General features: G+C 34.5%; 1 protein-coding gene across 1 annotated transcript in view; it reads right to left on the bottom strand.

Moving 5' to 3' along the window:
- Positions 1-19,422, bottom strand: part of LOC117174580 (probable malate dehydrogenase, mitochondrial) — a 148,757-nt gene that overhangs the window by 55,651 nt on the left and 73,684 nt on the right. The window contains exon 3 of the mRNA XM_033363809.1: positions 10,938-11,195. Within this exon, the coding sequence (XP_033219700.1) occupies positions 10,938-11,195 (258 nt within the window). The remainder of the gene's footprint in view (positions 1-10,937; positions 11,196-19,422) is intronic.

Raw genomic sequence — 19,422 nt, 5'->3', positions numbered from 1 at the left:
GCTTGGGGTGGAGCCTACCCTAGTACAATCAATTACATTCAAAATGTACAATCTAGATTAATAAAAATCATTCAGAAAAAGTCTAAAGACATGTCATACCCAATGTCTATAAAAGAATGTTACTTGCTTGAAGCGATGGTTGAGAATTATAATATTTTATCTATTGAGTTCAAAAATTACATAAGTAAAACTAGAAACAAAATGATACTGCCTGAAGTTAACAAAACAATAACTCTAAGAAATCATAATTTTGTTGCGAGGAAAATTTATTGTAAGTTTGATGTGGGCATGAAAACGTTAGAACATAGCCCAAAAAACTTAAAAAAAAAGATCAAAGAATGGATTGTGTCAAATACACAAACCCTTTTAAATATTGAAGTTTTAAAAAAAACTGAAATATTAGTAAAGACTTAGTTCAGAGTAATAATATTGTAAACACGCATATTGTAAGATTAAAGTATTGATATTTAGTATGTAATTTTTAGTATTTAAATTTTTAGTAATTAAGAATATGAGGCTTGCGTATAGGTACCTGCGTGTACCTCTGCAAGTGATTGCAGATTACGTATGTAATTTTGCAATTGAATTTCTGATAATAAATTTGAATTTGAATATGTTTCGCTGCGCATGTTCACGTGGAAAGGTAGTTTTGTTAAAAAATTATAATGATGAAGAAGTTTCCGTGTTTCTAGTCATTAATTTGGAGTCTTAAATCATTTTTACATTGTTCAAGGTGTTTTCCCCACTTTTAAAACATTTTTGATCGTGAGAGGCAAGTGTGTACGACTTAGGGTTAGTTTTCTGGGAACGTATTATATGTCATCGGAGAGCATAAAAAGAGCAAACAAATATAAACTAACAGTGTTTTCTAAATTGTATAATTTTAATTGTATAATAAGGGAGATATTTTCAAGTTTCATGTAATTAATTTGTAGTTCTAAATCATCTTTACATTGTTCAAGGTGGTTTACCTTCTTTTAAAACATTTTTATGACGACGGGTAGGTGTGTACGACTTAGGGGTAGATTTTGGGGCACGTATTATTTGTCATCGGTGAGCTAAAAAATAGCAAAACATATCCACTAACAGTGGTTTCTGAATTTTATTATTTTAAATGCTATTTGCATACATATATGAACTTACCTGCATTCTCTCACGTGGAAGGGTATTTCTTGGGAAAAATTATAATGAGAAGGAAGTTTTAAAGTTTCAAGTCATTAATTTGAAGTTCTGAAGCAAAAAAAGAGCAAAAAAACATCAGCTAACAGTGCTTTCTAAATTTATTAGTGACAGTATACAACAGGTCTATCAGGATCTGCAAGTGATTGTTCGATTTTGAGTAAACTTTAGAAAATTATAGTGTTAGCTAAAAGACGATATTTGGGGTCCAAAGGATTTTTGAAAAATTTCAAAATTATGGGAGATACGTTATGTTGAATTCCAGCAACACATTTTTCTGAAGTATCTATCCTTCTGAAGTCATGTAACGAATTTTAGTAAAAATTGTAGGCATTATAGATAAATGTATACGCTTTAAATTAAAAATTAAAAAGAAGGATTTTTTTTTAATTTTGACCTAAGAAATGTCCAAACAAAATTTGAATTCGGTTTTTCTCAAGAACGCAAAAAAATTTCTCTTTTCTTGTTAAGAGAATTCAATTCTTTATAATTTCACCTTTAATTGAAAAAAATTGATGGTGACTTCTAGATCACAAGATAATGTCATTTTAGTGAGATCATTCGCTGCCACAGTGGCGCTCTCGCGTTGTCGCACAGTAGGGAAAGAACACATGTTTGGACAAAAACGCCCGACCAGTACCATTTTTTCAATTACTTTCAAATTTATTAAGAACTAACATATATCAATGCAATAAATAACTAAAAATTATTCTCAGTCGGTTAGATTAACAAACAAAAAAAGTTCTTTCTGAGTGAGTTCTCCTTGCTACTCACATATGGAGGTGCTTCTTGAGCAATTTCCTCTCGCCTCTTATGTATTGGAGATCTTTCTGAGTGAGATCCTCTTGCTTCGCACATGTTGGAGTTCTTTCTGAGTAAGTTTTCCTTGCCTTTTACATATTGGGGTGCTTTCTGAGAGAGTTCCCCTTGCTTCTTACATATTGGGGTGCTTTCTGAATGAGTTGCCCATACCTCGCATATATCGGGGTGCTTTTTGAGCGAGTTCCCCTTGCCTTTCACATAATAGGGTGCTTTCTAAGTGATTTTTCATCGCTTCTCACATATCGTGGTGTTTTCTGAGTGAGTTTCCCTTGCGTCTTACTGATCACGTTTTCGTTTAAGACTTTTCTCTATTTCCAATTCAACGAGTTCCATGTAAGCAGAGTATTGCCTAAACTGTATTTTATTGTCACCATTTGGGATAAAATAATGAAAGCTTCTGGCACCTGTGATCGCTTGAGCTTTTCCATAGCGACTCCTTAAATTTCGAGGTTTTTTGTCGTAATCTTTCTTAAAGCAGAAGAGCAACTTTATTTTGGGTAAAGCCACAGTGCCCCATTCGTATAAATCTTTGGCTTTCAAAATTTGTTTGTTGCTTCGACGTTGTAAACCAGCTCGGCCAGCATCTCGCTTAAGAGTTCCTGCAATACCTTCGTACGGACTTTTACCGTGAGACGTAGCAAAGAACTGCCATCGTGCCTCATTTCCTAAATAACGCTGATGATATGCGATATTGATAAAGTTGCTCTTGTTGTTGTAATGAGATGCTGCACCGTCCGTAAAATAAATTATTGTTTGAACTTGTCCGTGCTTTGCCTTTATCTCAGCTATAATTCTCTCAAAAAAAGGTGAACTGCGCTGGTATTATGCTCTATATTTTCCGAAATAATTGCATAACTTGCACAAACATCTCTGTTATCCTGTTTGAAGCACATTACTGCGGGATGCACAATAATCTGTTGTTTACTCCAATATTCACTCTGTATTGCATCTTAAATTACAGTTTCGTGATTTTGCGCAAAATCAAAGAGTATTATAAATACTTGCACTTCAAGAGAATCTTTGGAGTCCTTTAAAAATTGGCTTTAACTTTTTACAATGAAGTCATATTTAAAAAGATCGACCATATTTTTAGCCAGTTTCTCTAGATCTTAATCACTCTTATCGCAAAGAGTTGAGGGAAGCTTTCGCAGTTTTCGTATCAAGGGTTCTAAGCCTGGACAAGATTTACATAAGCCTAAGTAATAGGCAGGTAATTTAGGATCGCAAATCATTAAAGACAACATTGTTTTGTATGATGCTAAAAACTCAAGAGGTTCCTCATTACCAACAAGATCAATGGAATTTGCTCCATGAATCAATAATTTTGTACTTTCATGGATTTTGCAAACAGAAATGGAATATGTTCCACTAGCGCCAGCAAAAATACATTCCTTAAGCCGCCATTTCGCAAACTTTGAAGAGCCAATTTTCAAGTTCGGAAACTTTTGTTTGAAGCTTGCCAACTCACGTCACATTCATAGCAAAAATCTTTAACCATTTTAACTGTGTCTTCTGATAACTTTTTACCCGGCCTAGGGTTTGGGAATGTTCCAATATCAGTTGTTTTGTGCAATTGTTCAGCTTTTCGAGCTAAACTGTACGGCACTATAAACTCATATGTTCTTTTTACGAATTCCCAAACCCTTTGGTACCATAGTTACAAGTTGGACTGCATAGGATCTATTGGTTTTTTATTCAATTGTTCCTTCATTTCGTTCATTACATCTTCTATGTCTTTCTTACCAGTATCAACTTCAATGCACTTTAACACATTTCCAATTTTACATTGTTCGAAGCTCTTTACTCTTTACAATGGAGAAAAATCTCTCAAATCTGTAGCATTTTTTTCAATTTAGAAAGATATTTTTCCCTTAATTGTGAAACTTTCCAATGTTTTTTTATATCAACTCTACTGTGCTTCTTCTTTGCAAAGGGATTAAAACAATTTATTCGCGGCTTCTTTTCTTTAATACTTCCATAAATTAGCATTACTCTTAACGTGCTTTTAGACTGAAAATGACGAAACGTGAATTTGAGGATGAGAGGATTTTCATTTATCTCAAAAGCAATGGTTTTGCAGCAAAAATTGTAATATTCGACTAACTTCACCTAATCTTGCAGCCTAAATAATTCTGTTTGGTTGATAAAGATATTGACGTGGCTCAAAACTGAACAGGCAAGAGCATGATACTTTTGTTTTCAGCCGACTTTTTTCTAAGTGCTCATAATTCTCTACATTCTCTATGGACAAATTGCATATTTTGACATTACCTTATGAAAAGCCTTAGTTGATTACGCAACATAATTATAAAAAAATGGTCAAAATGTGTATTTGTTTACAAAAATGGTTTAAATAATTCTTAAAAGTCGGCCGTTTCTGACTTATTGAAATCGCACATTAGTATCTGTCGTGTTTCATGCAAAAGCTATAGATTTTAAGTAGCTAACCATTTCAAATGACGAAATAATGAGTTTCGCTTTCATTAGTTTATTTACAGCTCTTTCCCTACTATGCGACACTGGGAGAGCACCACGGTAGCAGCGTACGGCCCCACTAAAATGACATTATCTCGTGATCTAGTAGAGTGACCATTAATTATTTGTAATTTTCCCCCCAAAAAACTGCCCTTTCACGTAAATGTGTACATCGGAACATATACGTATGTATATGTATACGTATGTATACGTATGAAGAAAGCATAAAAAATAATACAATTTAGAAAAGGCTGTTAGTTGATATTCTTATGGTCTTTTTTTGCTCTTTGGTTATATATAATACGTTCCCCAAAAACTACCCTTAAGTCAAACATACCTACCTCTTGTAATCAAAAACTTTCTAAGAGTGTCAAAAGAAACATTCGACTACGATGATAGGGGAGTGTTCATCTAGTATACACAATATATCAGTATCTGTTAGTTTTTCTGCGGTAGTTAAGTCTATTTCGTTCCGGACTTTTCATTCAGCCAGGGTCTTTCACATTGCGAAATCAAATAAGCGCTTTGTGCTGAGTTTGGACTTTGAACTTGTTTCCCAGCAAGTATTGACGTAACCTTTTCATCCCTCATACTATGGCTAAGAGTTCCTTTTTTGGAAGTTCTGTAACTTTCTTGTGCTGTATTCAGGGTTCTGCTAATAAGTAGAAAAGCATCCGGAGTGATAGAAAGCAGCAAAAGCGCAGATAATAAAAGAGTCAAGATTTAACAGGAACTATGAGTGGGTTATGCCCAGGAACAGAACTCAAAATTTGCTTGAGAAAGGAGAGAAATGAAGTCAGGAGCTTATAGCGAGAATGAGATGTGGGTACGTGGAGGATTGTAATAGGTTTTGACTTTCTGTGGAGAACAGGATGTATGAATTGTGTGGAAATGGGGATGCAAAAGTGGAATACTGATTAGAGGAGTGTGAGAAGGTGGAAAGGAGTGCGATAAGCATTGGGGTATTGATACATGAAAGGGGGGAAAGGGCAGTAGAATGGGTGAAGAGCATGGGTGTAGCATGACTGAAGAGAGTCTTGCCTAAGATGGAGACGAAGAAAAGGAAAAGGAAAGAGAAATGGAGAAGGAAAGACTGCAAGTAGGGGAGAAAGTAGATATAAGCAAGATGTAAATACTAGACAAGTATTAGGTATTAGCCGCGAAGGCGGAGTTTGGCAATGCGAGGCAAAGCGCTTAAGTAGGTTCATGCGTGGGTGGTGAGGCGAGGGGAAGCGAGGAATGCAAGGGTATAAGAGCTAGCGGTCGTAGCGATAAGGTGTCGATGGAATTTAGTTTTCAAGAGTGGAATGGAAGTATGAGCAAGTCAATTTTTTAATCCAGCCGCCCGAAAAATAAACGTTTATATATCTATATACAAAAGTTCGGCCTGGAATAGCAGTAGGCCTAATCATTAATTAGATGGGGCTGTTTTCAGAGTGACTCTTTCTTTAAAACCGGGAAAACTTGATACCGTTTTGGATTTAAATGCATTTTTAGTTTTTAAAAAGCTTCTTCGCACTATTTAATCCAATAAAAAATGCTGTCCTTTTGAGTTAGTTTGGTGGGTTGTCGAGGTATAGAAGAAAGGACTCTTATTTGAATGGTTCTAATTTTGAACCTAATTTCTTCATTCTTTTCACGACTATCACGAAATTTTCGTTATACTTTTCTAAGGGTTTTCCGAAAATTATAATATCGTCAACATAGACGGAACATCAATTTCCAATTACTCCTGAGAACGGATTGTCCATCATACGTTTGAATATAGTGGGTGAGTTCTTTGACCAAATGGCATCCTGATACAGTCAAAATATTCGTATATAGTGCGCTATGAATTTCTTGCAATCTTACTTCTTCAGGATGTGGAGGAATCCTGCACTTAGTTCGAAGCCAGAGAAAACCTTTACATTTCTTAACTAATCAAGGATATAGTGCATTATGTGGAAAAGATACGCTTCTTGGTTGGTGTATTTATTAATTCACGATAATCTACTATCATTCTGAATATCTCGTTTTCCGGACTTTTCCATAGCGGGGAGTTGCAAGATGATTTTAACTCTATCAATAAACCTTTTTTCAGTAATTTACTTGCCCAGTCAGTCTATTTGTTCGCTAATTTTGCTGCCGATTGCATTTAAATTTAGTGGATTTTTTATACACTTCGTTTTGTGCACATATTATATCCTTACTTTCTTCTTTTTGCCAAGCCTCTGCTTCCAATTTTCCTCGCAGAAATTTTGTTAAGGTTTTTGGTTTGATGCAGGCCTCTTCAGTAGGGAGAAATTTCATGATTTTTACTTACGGTGACGTTTTTCGTTTCAAGGACAACGAACCCACCGCTGTATTAGTTCAAGGACGTAGTTACTCTTCTGTCACATAAATTTAAACGGACATCGATGCCGAATCGTTCTCTCGTAGAAACAAAGTATTGCACATTTTTTTATTTTTAAATAAAATGATTTCTAAAACGTTGTGTGAAAATTTTATATCTTATGGAGTTTAACACGTTAAACGTACCTCTTTTTACTTTTAAAAATTTGTTCAAGAAATTATAGGTCCATTTATTTACCTTTTTAAAAACTTGTTCTCTTCTCAGTAAAAATGATTTTTATCCAATTTTAATGCATCAAGAAAGTTATAAAAAAATTTCATTTTTTTTAAATTTCATAACTTTGAAGCTGTTACAAAAATGAATAAAAATTACAAATTTCAGTTAAACAGCAGCTTTTTGCCGAGTCTGAAGAATTTATGGCAACTAAGAACTCAAAGAGGCTTAATGCTAGAGGCTAAGGACTTGCAGGTGCAGGTTCAGCCACAAAACCTCCTGCTATAGCTACAGGCCCTTTGTTGGAAAATGGTAAACAATTAAGATTAAAAAATTGTTAATTTTGCAACCAGTTATTTAAAAGTAATAATATTTGAAATCTACGATTTTTTCTGATTTCAAAGACATGTAATTTGTCTATATATGTTAAAAAATTGTGAAGTATTTAGTAATAAATTGATATTTAAGCAAAAGTTTTTTGATATCAAACTCTTTCAAATTTTTAACTTTTCTAGGAAAGATATATATCATTGGAATCGGAAATATTCGTAGATTCTGATTATGCTATTTTCAAATCGATCGTTTAAAAATTAATTTTTTTCGTTTCCTCACCTTCACATGCCTGTGTATAAAAGAAACTTGTGTAGATTCTTGTGATACTATAGATAAACCAGCTGAATTGGCCATAGATGTGAGGTAATTGGATTGGTTGGATCGAATATTTAAGTTAATAATAAAATCGCCTGTCATTATAACATTACAATAACTAAGCGTAATCAAAAACCTTCGTCTCAAATTCATCACTAAACCCAGCTTTGAGCAGTTTATAAACAACCCCAAAGAGTATAAGTTTACGAGATTTAAAGAAGACAGTAAATAAAAATTCAGTGGGCGGTACAGTGGTTTCAGTACTGACGTTTAAGATCTTACCCTTTAAATCATTATGGGCATATACGCAAACCCCACATCCCTTTACGAGACTCCCTATATTTTCTGGAAAGTAAGTAATTATAACGTTTAACATTGTGATAGGTGTAAGCGAAGGGCGAGGAGCATTATAGACTGCAGATCTGAACCTATAAATAGTTGTTAGATCCTCCTTAGTAAGGGATGCATCCAAGATAGAAGCCATTTGTCAGATGTTAGTTGAAAGGTCTTTCTCCTCCTTCACTGAAAAATCATGGAACTCTAACGTCTTAGAGAGAGCAGCTTGATCTAGATTACTGCATTTTCAGATTAAACCTTTAAATGAGATTCGAGAGTCAATTTTCTCTACTAAAAATTCTTTGAAGATGCAAGGATTTTGTTGACCTCAGACACATTTGATGTGTTTGTTTCCTGTAGAACAGAAATGCGATTGGCGTTGTTAATAATGCTACTCTTCACTTCCTTAATTGCAGTGTCAAGAGATTTATTGTAGGTTATCTGATCATAATTAGTACTTTAAACAAAGCTTTGATTCGCGACAAATCCGCTTCATGTCATTTCGTGACCGCATCGGCAATACCTGCCTCGACTCTAGGCAGCAGAGCCACTGCCGCCGTTCCTCAGGAACTTCAATAATCATCAGCTGTTAATGAAGTGTTGAGAAACTTTCGGCTTTCTTTTGTAAACTAGTACTTCTAAGAAACGCAATTTTCCGTTTTCTTCAATTTCCATGGTGAACTGGATATTAGGATGTGATCGAATGATATTCCATTAGGATTTTGGCTATTACATGTGAGATTAAAGATCGCATTGCTACTCCTGGGGTTTTTTTCGTACAATTGGTTTTGGAAAGAGGGGTAAGTATTATTGAGACAGTTTTCTATCAAAGGTATGAGGTCGCTGGGCAAGTTTGCAAAGGATAGAGATACTACGTCGAAACTTACTAGGATGTCTTGGCGTTAAATGTAAAACTCTTGTATATTTTTGACAAAGTCCAAAGAATTTTGGACGTGAGTGATGGTTTTCTGCAGAAGGATTTAGTTCTTTGGTAAGGAAGCGTGCAAGGTTGTACGTTAATGAGTTATTGCGCTGACGATAGGTCTGAGTTAAATGTTCAGATTTTTGGGAGTCAGTAAATTCTTGGAAAGATGTGATTAGTAGGTCTTAATCTAAATATTATTTTGCTGTCAAGTGTGTAGTCGTTCGGAAGAAGTTTTCTTTTGCTAGTTTTTTTTTGTCAGTCAGAAGGTCCATGATTTTTCGGTATATTCTTCTTTCATTATTCTTTATTCGTAAGTTTGTAAAAGAAACCTTTTCGTGGTGTAACAATTCGGCCGTTCTACGTTCTGCCATTCGCTTCTGAATAAGGTGCAAATAAATGAATTGCTGAGAGGATGGTCATAAATGTTTTTCTACTGTGTAAGTGGTGTGTGCCTTACTGAAATTAATTTGTCAAATTTCATCTTTTGTTTTAGAATGGAGAGACCTTTAATCCATTAGGATTGGTCAACTGGTATGTGATCCAAGATAGACCAATTGTCTAATCTGAGGGTGTTTGATAGGAAAAGTTAAGTTTTAATAGCTTTTTGGTTTAAAACTTTTGAGTGGACCAATCAACTGTAGTATGATCTGCTAAGTGCTAAGATACCAGTGTAATCCCTCGGCGGAATGGTGATATGACGCGAGTGCATTTTCTATGGTGCGAGAAACAACCAGAGCTCTAACATTTTTCGCACTAACTGCTGCAAAACTGTGCTAAAGATCTCCAAAAAAGAGGTTATATAAGCGGAGCGTTAACTATAGCACCAACAGAATAATCCAGCATTCAGGTTTTTATTAGGCCCAAAGGTCTGGCTGATTTAGATAACGCGCTTCGTAAAAATTTTGGTGAAGAATCCAATCTCTGGACCATCAATTGTAGTGTGTATGATGTATCGAGAATTTTGGCGGATGCAAAATCAAGTGCGAAAGTTCGCGCGCGAACTACGGATCCGCCATCGCACATTCAACTAGTCAAATCTGCGCACAATGTGGCAGCATATTTCTGACATATGTCTGTTGTAAAGCTTAAAGATTCATCTACACCTTTCGAGGTGCATAGAGAGATTGACTCCGTTTTGGAATCCAATTTTCGACCTCCACTGGAAAACATCGTGTGACCACTAACAAACTGTCAGAGAGGCACCTTTCGGGGCGAAACCATGAGCCATTGCCTCTTTTCCCTTACACTATTTATAGTATCTTTTGGACTTCGCAATGCTCCAGAATACTTCTGCGGCAAACCCGGATATCAAAAGCATAAGGTCACTACTGTATTATGCATGGATCATCTCAGGGTATATGCTAGAAATTTAAAGCAACTAAATCTAGCTCTAAGGATTGTCGAGGAGAAAACTCGAGATTTTGAAATGGAGTTTGGGGTACTGGAAGCACAGTTTACCAAGATCTCGTCGACAGAAGTGTAGTACGGCACCTTGGCGCTGGAGAGACTTAAACATACCTGGGCGTGCCGCAAAGTCGCATTCAGAATGTAATATCTATTAAGGATGTTCTTCGAATCAAAAATGAACGCCTCATCTCACAGATGTAGTCTACAGATCTGTCGGCGGGGAACAAAGCATCTGCATTAAACTTTCTTACTGTTTTACATTTTCATAATTTTAGTCTCAGAACCTCTCACAATATTCGATGATGTTCCTAAATGTTTAAAAATTTCTTTACACTGTGTATTCCAGAATATTCTGTGACGCTTATGTAAATTTTACAATTGTGTTTAATCTTTGACACGCATACATTTTCTAATATTCTAAATTTCAGAATACCCTCAACAACATTTTTTTTTATTAGATCAAAATTAGTTCAACAGATTTGCTTTTGGGACTGCGTTACTGTGCTAACCAAAATATAACATCTTAATTTATACGGTTACATTAGAACCTTGTTATCTGGGCAGTGATAAATATTAAAATTAAATTGATCAGTAACTAACGTGAGTAAAGTTGTTGCATGGCTTAGCTTGTGAAAATAGTGGAACACAGGTTTGAGGACTATTGCCACCAATTACAGGGACAACAACACATTCAGGATCTACCCTTAGTACTTGAGCTGTAAACGTATTTGCTCTAATGCAATTAAGAGTTGTGACTCCAAAAAGGCGACTGAAATTGGGAATACCATACATCTTAAACTTCTCCGATGCCAATGGTATCATAATATCTATTGGGCTAGTTGAAACTGCTACCATAGCCTGTAAAAGTAAATACACGTTATAATCATATTATATTCCAGTTGTGAAGATTATAAAAACTTACTATAAGACATAAAAATACAATTAAATATTAATTAATTTTATATTCTAAGCTAAAACAAAAACAATCGTGCCAGACAAAATAAACTCTTGCGGGAATCGAACGTGAATCTCCAAGACAACATCACGGAAACTTTTTCCTGTGGTATAACAAATCATAAGATTGAGGAATTTGATAATCCTTGTAAATCTCGGCGCATATCACGTCATTCGGTAGTGAATTTCCTATTCTAAATGGAAATTTTCGGAAAGCATTATAATGCATAATTTTTTGTTCATTGCACCATTCTATTGAGAATCGCAATTGGTGTAACTTATTTTGCAACTTATTTTGTTTAAACTGCTTTTTATTGCAAATACGGTTTTATTATTTATTTTCTGAATATCACTTTTCCATAACTTCAATTTGCTACAGAAATTAGTAGTCTTGCCAACTCTAAATGACAAATATTAGGTTTAAGTATATTTAGAATTGATATGGTATATGTATTTCCTCCTATCGCTGTAGCAACAATACTATATTCTCAAACATACCCTAGCTTATCATCGAACTCTTTTTAAAATAAAAATTATAATACCAAATTTTAAAAGTTTCCCAGTGTATAAGTTTGCCAGGTATAACGAGTGACTGTAGATATTGTACTCCGACCTTATTAAAATGTTCTTTTTAGCAACAAAGTTTATATTGTTTTTGTCTTTATAATATTATGAATAAAATAATCGACAAAAGTAATATTTTCGTGATTTGTAATTATTAGCTATTTCAAATCCATATGTAAGTTTGTTATGAAATATAACAGCTATTAATATGTGCTTATATTTGCACGGGTCAGAACGGCCATTGTTACTTTTAGTTTCGGTTCATGCTTCATCCTATCGCTTTATTCTTTAAATCAAGAGCATTTAAATTTTTAAGCCCTAACGCTTTGCATTCTTCCAACTTAAGAACAGACAAGTAGCAATCACTTATGGTCACGCATATAGTAAGTTGCGTTTGATCTTTGATCTAACATTGGTACATTCACTTCTGATAATAATGTAGAAACCGCAAGGTAAACGGCGAGCGTGTACCACGGGATAATAACACTCAATGGAAAACAATGACTTAAAAGGTATGGAATTTATATGAATTTTATCAATTAAGAATATTAATTACTAAGTATAAGATTTATAAATTATATAGATGTAATTATTATTAATTCCCATACTTATGTATGACTAACAGAAGTATTTCAATTGTAACTTATCTTAAAACAAGCGACAAGTGAATGATTATAAAAATAGGCAGACTCATCTTAAATGATGGCGTTTAGAAAGGTAAACTTAAGTTTTATGTACTATTATAATTAATCCTCTGTTCTGTTCGTAAAAAAACATTTTTCACATTGAATTTTAAATGTAGTTTAAACACTGTAACCTAACACTTGTGTTCTTGTTTTGGTTTCTCCCTATCTCGCACTTAGCCCAAACTACCGTCGCCTACTTGCTCCGGACATAACAGCTGATTTTTGGTGCCAGTGGTGGGATCGCCACTTATCGTTTAATCAAACAAATATTAGGTATAACATTTTTCCAAATTTACTTTAAAGCTAGTTTTTTAATCAAAAACAATTCCGAGATAATATTTGATATCAATAATTTATGCAGTCTATGACAGCTCGATCTGTCATTGCAGAATGAAATAAAATCATAGGGCTCGAACCTGTACAGGCAACGTGCTTCTGATCGTTCGTAAAAAAAGAATGTGTGTCTAACCATAACTTCCTTTTCTACTAAACCTCGGAGGCAATCGCTTGCCAGTGATAAGTACGTGTTACGATCAGACCTTTTACCTATATCATGGGAACGCTTTCAACCACAGGCGGTTAATAGAATTCTCAGCAATTGATTAGCGTGAATTATTAAAGCCAACAATGTATTAGAAAATACTGATGCCCATCTACCATTGAAATCATTCCTATATCAAACAGGGAAATGAATTCATCCAAATTCTTTTATTTGTTTTTTGTCTAACCTTTATTGCGCAATTATAACATAAAGCGCAAATATAACATCACACCCTGCAAATAGATTCATTTTTTAAGGTTGTTTCATAAATTGAAAGTTTCCACATTAATCGAGCCATATCTTCTCATTGAAGCCACTCGTTTAAACAATTGCATTATAAATTTATTTGTAAATTTCACAAAATGTCTAACGAGAACGATCAATGTCAATTTGCAGACGATACAATTCGCACTCTCAGCGTATAAATGGAGATTTCTCGGTACCAGGTAATTGCGAAACACAATATCTCAAAGCAGTTTTGACCCGGTTAAAAGGCACAGCCCTAGACAATATATGTAAGAAAAATATATACAATCAGGAATTTGGTCTAGCATATAAAACAAAGTTTTGACCCACGTAAAACCTATACTTGATACTCACCAAATTTCAACTATAAGAATGAGGTAAAAATAAAACGTGAGTCAATTTTTGCATCGTTCGGTTCTTTTAAGATCAGGGGCTGAAGCTAACAGAAGGTGGTATTTCACACCTAAAATCACTCTATAGCTCTCCCATGTTGATAGTTCCGAAAAAGTTAGACTACACTGCAAAACGAAAATACAGGGTAGTAATTTATTTCCGATTATTAAACGATAAAAACTATTTGCGATGCATACTCCCTTTCCAACATTACAAAAACAATGGATCATTTAGGAAAGGCCTGATATTTCACAGTATTTAATGTGGCTAGTGTTTTTCATTAAATCTAATAAAATCCTGCTGAAGGATCAAAAACTGCCTTTTCGTTTTTGAATGGACATTACGAATACTTCCGAATGCCCAGGGGATTACAAAACTCTTCGGTAACCTTTCAACGTTTGATGAACCAAGTGCTATTAGGATTATATAGCGTACAATTATTCGTTTATCTCAACGATTTTGTAATTTATACAGAAACCTTAGAAGAACGCGCAGAAAAGTAAAGGGCCTTCTTAATAGACTAAAAGAAGCCAAACCCTCGATCTAACCGGACAAAGTAAATTTTTATATAAATTGCCTTTTTCGGTCACATTGGGTCACTATTGGTGGATTGAAACCCGACCCCAAGAAAATGGAAGCCGTTACAAATTTTTCAATGCCAAAAAAAACCCTAAGAACGTCAAGAAGTTTCTGGGTCTCGCAGGATATTATAGAAAATTCATTAAGGATTTTAAAACAAAAAACAAAGCCTTTAACCAACCTATTGAAGAAAGTGGTACCTAGCTAGACCAACCTATATAATATTATTCCCACGTACTCAACAGTGCGAAATGCATTTATTCCACAACGTAAAGTTCACCAGAGGAAAGTGAAAAGGAAAAAGAAGAGAAAGTGCCCGGCTATTACCAATACAAACACGTCAAACTAATTTAGAAGCCGAGAAACAGGTCAAGCCTGTAACCAGCTTTTCTAAACCAACGAGTACCTTCCAGAACCAAGAATGACAATGGACGTACCGCATTTTATGCAAAATCAGCTAGTGTTACAAATGAGAGTGTTATTGGCAAACGGTTGCTCCGGCATCGAGTAGAATAAACAAGAACTAAAACTCGACCTAATTATGGCGACTCTAGCACCGACTCCGCAGATGATACAAGTAAAATAGATGATCAAATTTCTCCCAGACTTAGGAAAAGTCTAATTGTATTATGAAGTTTAGGTGTACCTTTAATTGCTTTTCCGTCACGCAGTATACCCAAGAGTGCTCCCCCGAACATCGTAAAAAAGTTTCAGAAATTATTAGACCAAGAAGTCACAGAAGAAGTAAAAGAGAAATTACCAGCAGCAGCGAAGCAAACTAAAGGCATCATAATAATAAGCCCTCCACAAAGCGACAATGATGAAAATTACACTGAAGGGCAACAAGTGGATGAAAAAAATAAATTCAATACGACAAAAATTACTAGCAAAGAGTTAAAAAATTAATTCCCTAAATTCAATGATTTCCTGGAAACCTATAAGGAGTGGGAAAAGGAATGAGTCAAAACAGAAGGCACTGGAACTTATGCAAACACCGTGGCAGTTTCAATAAAGCAGACAATAAAACTTGATGCTGGACAACGAAAAAGTGTGACATTTTCAGCCTTAACAAAGATACTCAACACCCCAGATATCTTAAGAACATTCCGACCGTTCTTTTGCTGATCACCTCCAGCTTTATCCACACGTTACAGCTATCAAAATTAAACAAGGTAAGTTGCCTGCTGTAGACACGCAGCTTAATAATAGGAACAAAACATCGAAAATAAAAGGCTGTAGAGAAAATTTGACTTATCAGGGAGGAAATTATGTTAATTTTGTATCGGAAGATTGCGAATTTACCACACCTATAGGGCGATTAAGAGGGTTTGAAGGTGGCCTTCTCACCTCCCCTTCTCACACAATTTCTAAAAATGAATAGGAAAGAAAAATTAAGTTAGGCGTTAGGAAGGTTGCCTAATTTGTTTTTAATTTCTTTCCTTTTTTTCTTTGAAATAAACTATTCAATTTAAGCTTTATTAACAAACTTTTCAATAAACAGGTGGGATATGTTCGATTCTATCACAGGGCAGGACAAATGGACTTGGATTCTATTGCACTTGTTACTCATCATCCCTAGCATACTTAAGCAGTATGAAATTTAACCCTTAAAAGAAAACGCCGGACTGTTTTATGAAAAACCAGAACTGATACGACTAACTCATAGCTGTTGAGAAATGGTCATGTTACTGGATATTGAAAACTTATTGAACATTTTCACACCAAGGATCTGATAAGAGACACCAGCAATAATTACAAAAATTGTATAAAAAGAACGCCCGAAGAAGATTGCCGTAACGAAGTCAAATCAGATACTTTGATGACAAAACGCAAAAACATCGAAGCGAAAAATGAGAAGCTATATATAATGCTATGTGAAATACAATATTATTAGCCTGAAATTCATACAATACCAAAAACTATGCAGAATCGCAGAGGGCCAATATGAGGCTACATAGCGTCTATTTTCGGACCAGTTGGGACTTTTAACTTAAGAAGACGGAGAAGAATATACGGACATGATCAATGAAATATACGAAAAACAAAACAAGTCAAATACTAAGGAGACGACCGCATTTAATAAAAGCAGAAATTTAAAATACTGACACAAAATTATATAGCAGAACTAATGAAATAATTATAATGCAGTAAGATGCATCCAACCCAGATAAGAAATGATTAACTACAACAAATTATAACAGAAATAGGAAAAGTTGCATGCCAATATTAGTTCCTATTGCCAAGCACACAAATCAAAGCTGAAGATTTGCATCGAGTAGAAAAATGATATGTCGGATACCATGCTCACAGATTATTGATTCAAAACACTTACATGAAAACTGTGTACACCACAATTTGTGAAGAAAATCGTTTACAACCTCAACAAGGGCATTCTGTGATGTCAGCATGCTACTCTAACCATCAATAGAAAGTTTCCAAAAATGGGGCGTAAAAATCATCCTACAAGAAAACACATTTTGCAATACCTTTTCTTAAATTATGGTTATACTCAAGAAGAAAACAGTAACTCCTCAACATAAAATGCCCAATTAAAAAAACACAAAGAAAAACATCAATTATTATCCTATTCTATTTAAATTTCCAACAGTCATATCGATACGTACATAAGAATTACAGATGCAAACAACAAAAATACAAGACAATTTTAATATGGAAAATCACTAGAAGAAATCGAAAACCAGCTTGTCCAATTTCAACAGAATCAACACCATCAAAGAAGAAATCATAATCTCTCAATAGGAGCATCCATGTGAATGACTGTCTTATTACTACTGTTATTAACAATATATTATGGAAGGAAACTAATAACAAAAATACACAAATGTTCGAGAACTAACTCTCAAACAAAAGATAGCATTATTAATGAAGAGTACATGAGCCCCTGTCCATTGGCAACGCAACAGCATCTCAAAGCTGTAAAACACAGAGTAAAACAACATCGCAGGCGCAAATCCCTGTAACCAACATTAGAATATCCTAGAATTTATCAACCTCCACATTCATTGAGGACAATGATCTGACACTTAGGAGGCCTCTATTTTAGAAGCTGAAAACAACAGACTTAAAATGCATACATATATAGTGAGATATACAGTAATAAAATACATATATACATATAGGGAGAATAAAGGCTCACTGGAAACCAATGTCTTGTAAGGTATGGCATCTGATATTAATTTTATCAATTTAAAATATTAATTACTAAGTATATAAGTTATAAATTATATAGATGTAATTATTAGGTCCCATACTTATGTATGAGAAACAAAAGCATTTCAATGTTAACTTATCTAAAAACCAGCGACAAGTGAATGATCACAAAAATAAGCAGACTCATCTAAAATGAGAGTGTGTGGCGAGAATTACTGCTTATAGTTACGTTAACATGTGAAACCTATACTCCTGAAAAGTCAAGAGATGAGATGTCTGATCGCAGACCGCCATGTTAATTATTAGTCATCGCATGCAATAAAGACTCGCGCGTATGAAATCACGTATAGCCAATCTCAAGAAGAGACAAACGAACACCGGAAGTCCCGCTAGATGAGACATAAATAGTCTTCGTTCAAGTAATCTGAAAGTCAATAAAGTAAATTATTTGAAATCTATTTTTGAGAAGTACGTGCCATAGGCAATCGTTAACAGACCAGTTTTAAAAAGTACGTGCCGTAGGCGAATCGGTGACGCCGCCCTTTTTAATTAATAAGCAGTCACACTGTTCAATTTGATCTACAAATAAAGAACCACTTCGACCAAGTCGAGTCTTCTATCTCATTATGACGAAGGAAACAATCTGATTAAGGGCATGCTCTTCGGTGACCACGTGACCAAACTAGTCCCCGGTTATGAACATTTTTTTTGGTGTTCACTGCGTCCACACGAATTGAGATATCGTATTTAAACTTTGACACATAAAATAAAAAGCACTAAAGAACGTTTGTATACATCAATATATTGGTAATTTTAAAGAAAGTTTATTTATAAATTGATAGAATAGGATATTACCATTCGAGTTATAGCACTTTGCAGATCATTTTTTGTTTGATGCATTTTAGATTTTTTTATTCGCTCATATTGAGCACTTACAACAATTTTATACTAAATCACCTAAACCTTGAAAAAAATTAATATAAGCAATAAAATTTGCACCTTCGTTGTAAATCAACAAATAAGTATCTGCACACACGTAACCTATCATACTTGTTGGGCATTTTTAGCGATTTCTAGCGGAGAAAAAAAGAAACTTTGAACGTCGATAAAGTCGAGATCAAGTGACTAAGTTCGTTCATGAAATATCGGTGTAAAATGATTTTCATTTTTTTGGTCCTAAAAATAAAAGATAAATTTTAAATTGGAAACATAACAACAACAACAATGTGCTAAAATTTACTCGTCGGAGTTCTCCAAACAACTTCCATAATTCTTGACGTTGAAACGATCAGCTGATAACTATTGTTGACAGTGATCCGACCAGCGGGACTCAGCGTCGAACTCGCCTTGTCTTTCGCCTCCGGGCGAAATTTATTTTTATTCTTGGAATTGTTTCATACCAGTACAAAAAATCTACAAGAATATATAACCATTAGAAAATTTGAATTATTTTCTGAAGATGCACATTTCTCAAGATGTGACTTGGACGAATTTTTGAGGTTGACATTCTAAGATGTTCCTCGATTTTTTTAAATCGAGGCATCTACTTTATCGACGTTAAAAGTTTATTTCCTAATTCCTGTAGTATTTTATTCGAAAACTGTCTTCGTAATTACGAACATTTTGATATATACAAACATTCCTTAATGCTTTCGGTATAACTTCCTAAATCCTGAACACGATATTTCAATCCGTTTGGACGTAGTGAGGACCGAAAATAATGAAAATCATTTCATTCTCCACACAAAAATTTTATGAATGAACTTAATCACGTGATCTCGACTTTATCGACGGTCAAAGTTTCTTTTTCTCTCCGCTAGAAATCGCTAAAAATGTTCCACAAATAATTATAGGTTACGTGTATGCAGATACTTATTTTTTGATTTTCAACGAATGTGCAAATTTTATTGCTTACATCAATTTTTTTTAAGGTTTAGACGATTTATTCCAA

This window comes from Belonocnema kinseyi, chromosome 6 (assembly GCF_010883055.1).
Source record: "Belonocnema kinseyi isolate 2016_QV_RU_SX_M_011 chromosome 6, B_treatae_v1, whole genome shotgun sequence".
NCBI lineage: Eukaryota > Metazoa > Arthropoda > Insecta > Hymenoptera > Cynipidae > Belonocnema > Belonocnema kinseyi.
Note: the sequence above shows the minus strand (reverse complement) of the source record. Positions and strands in the feature narration are given on the sequence as shown.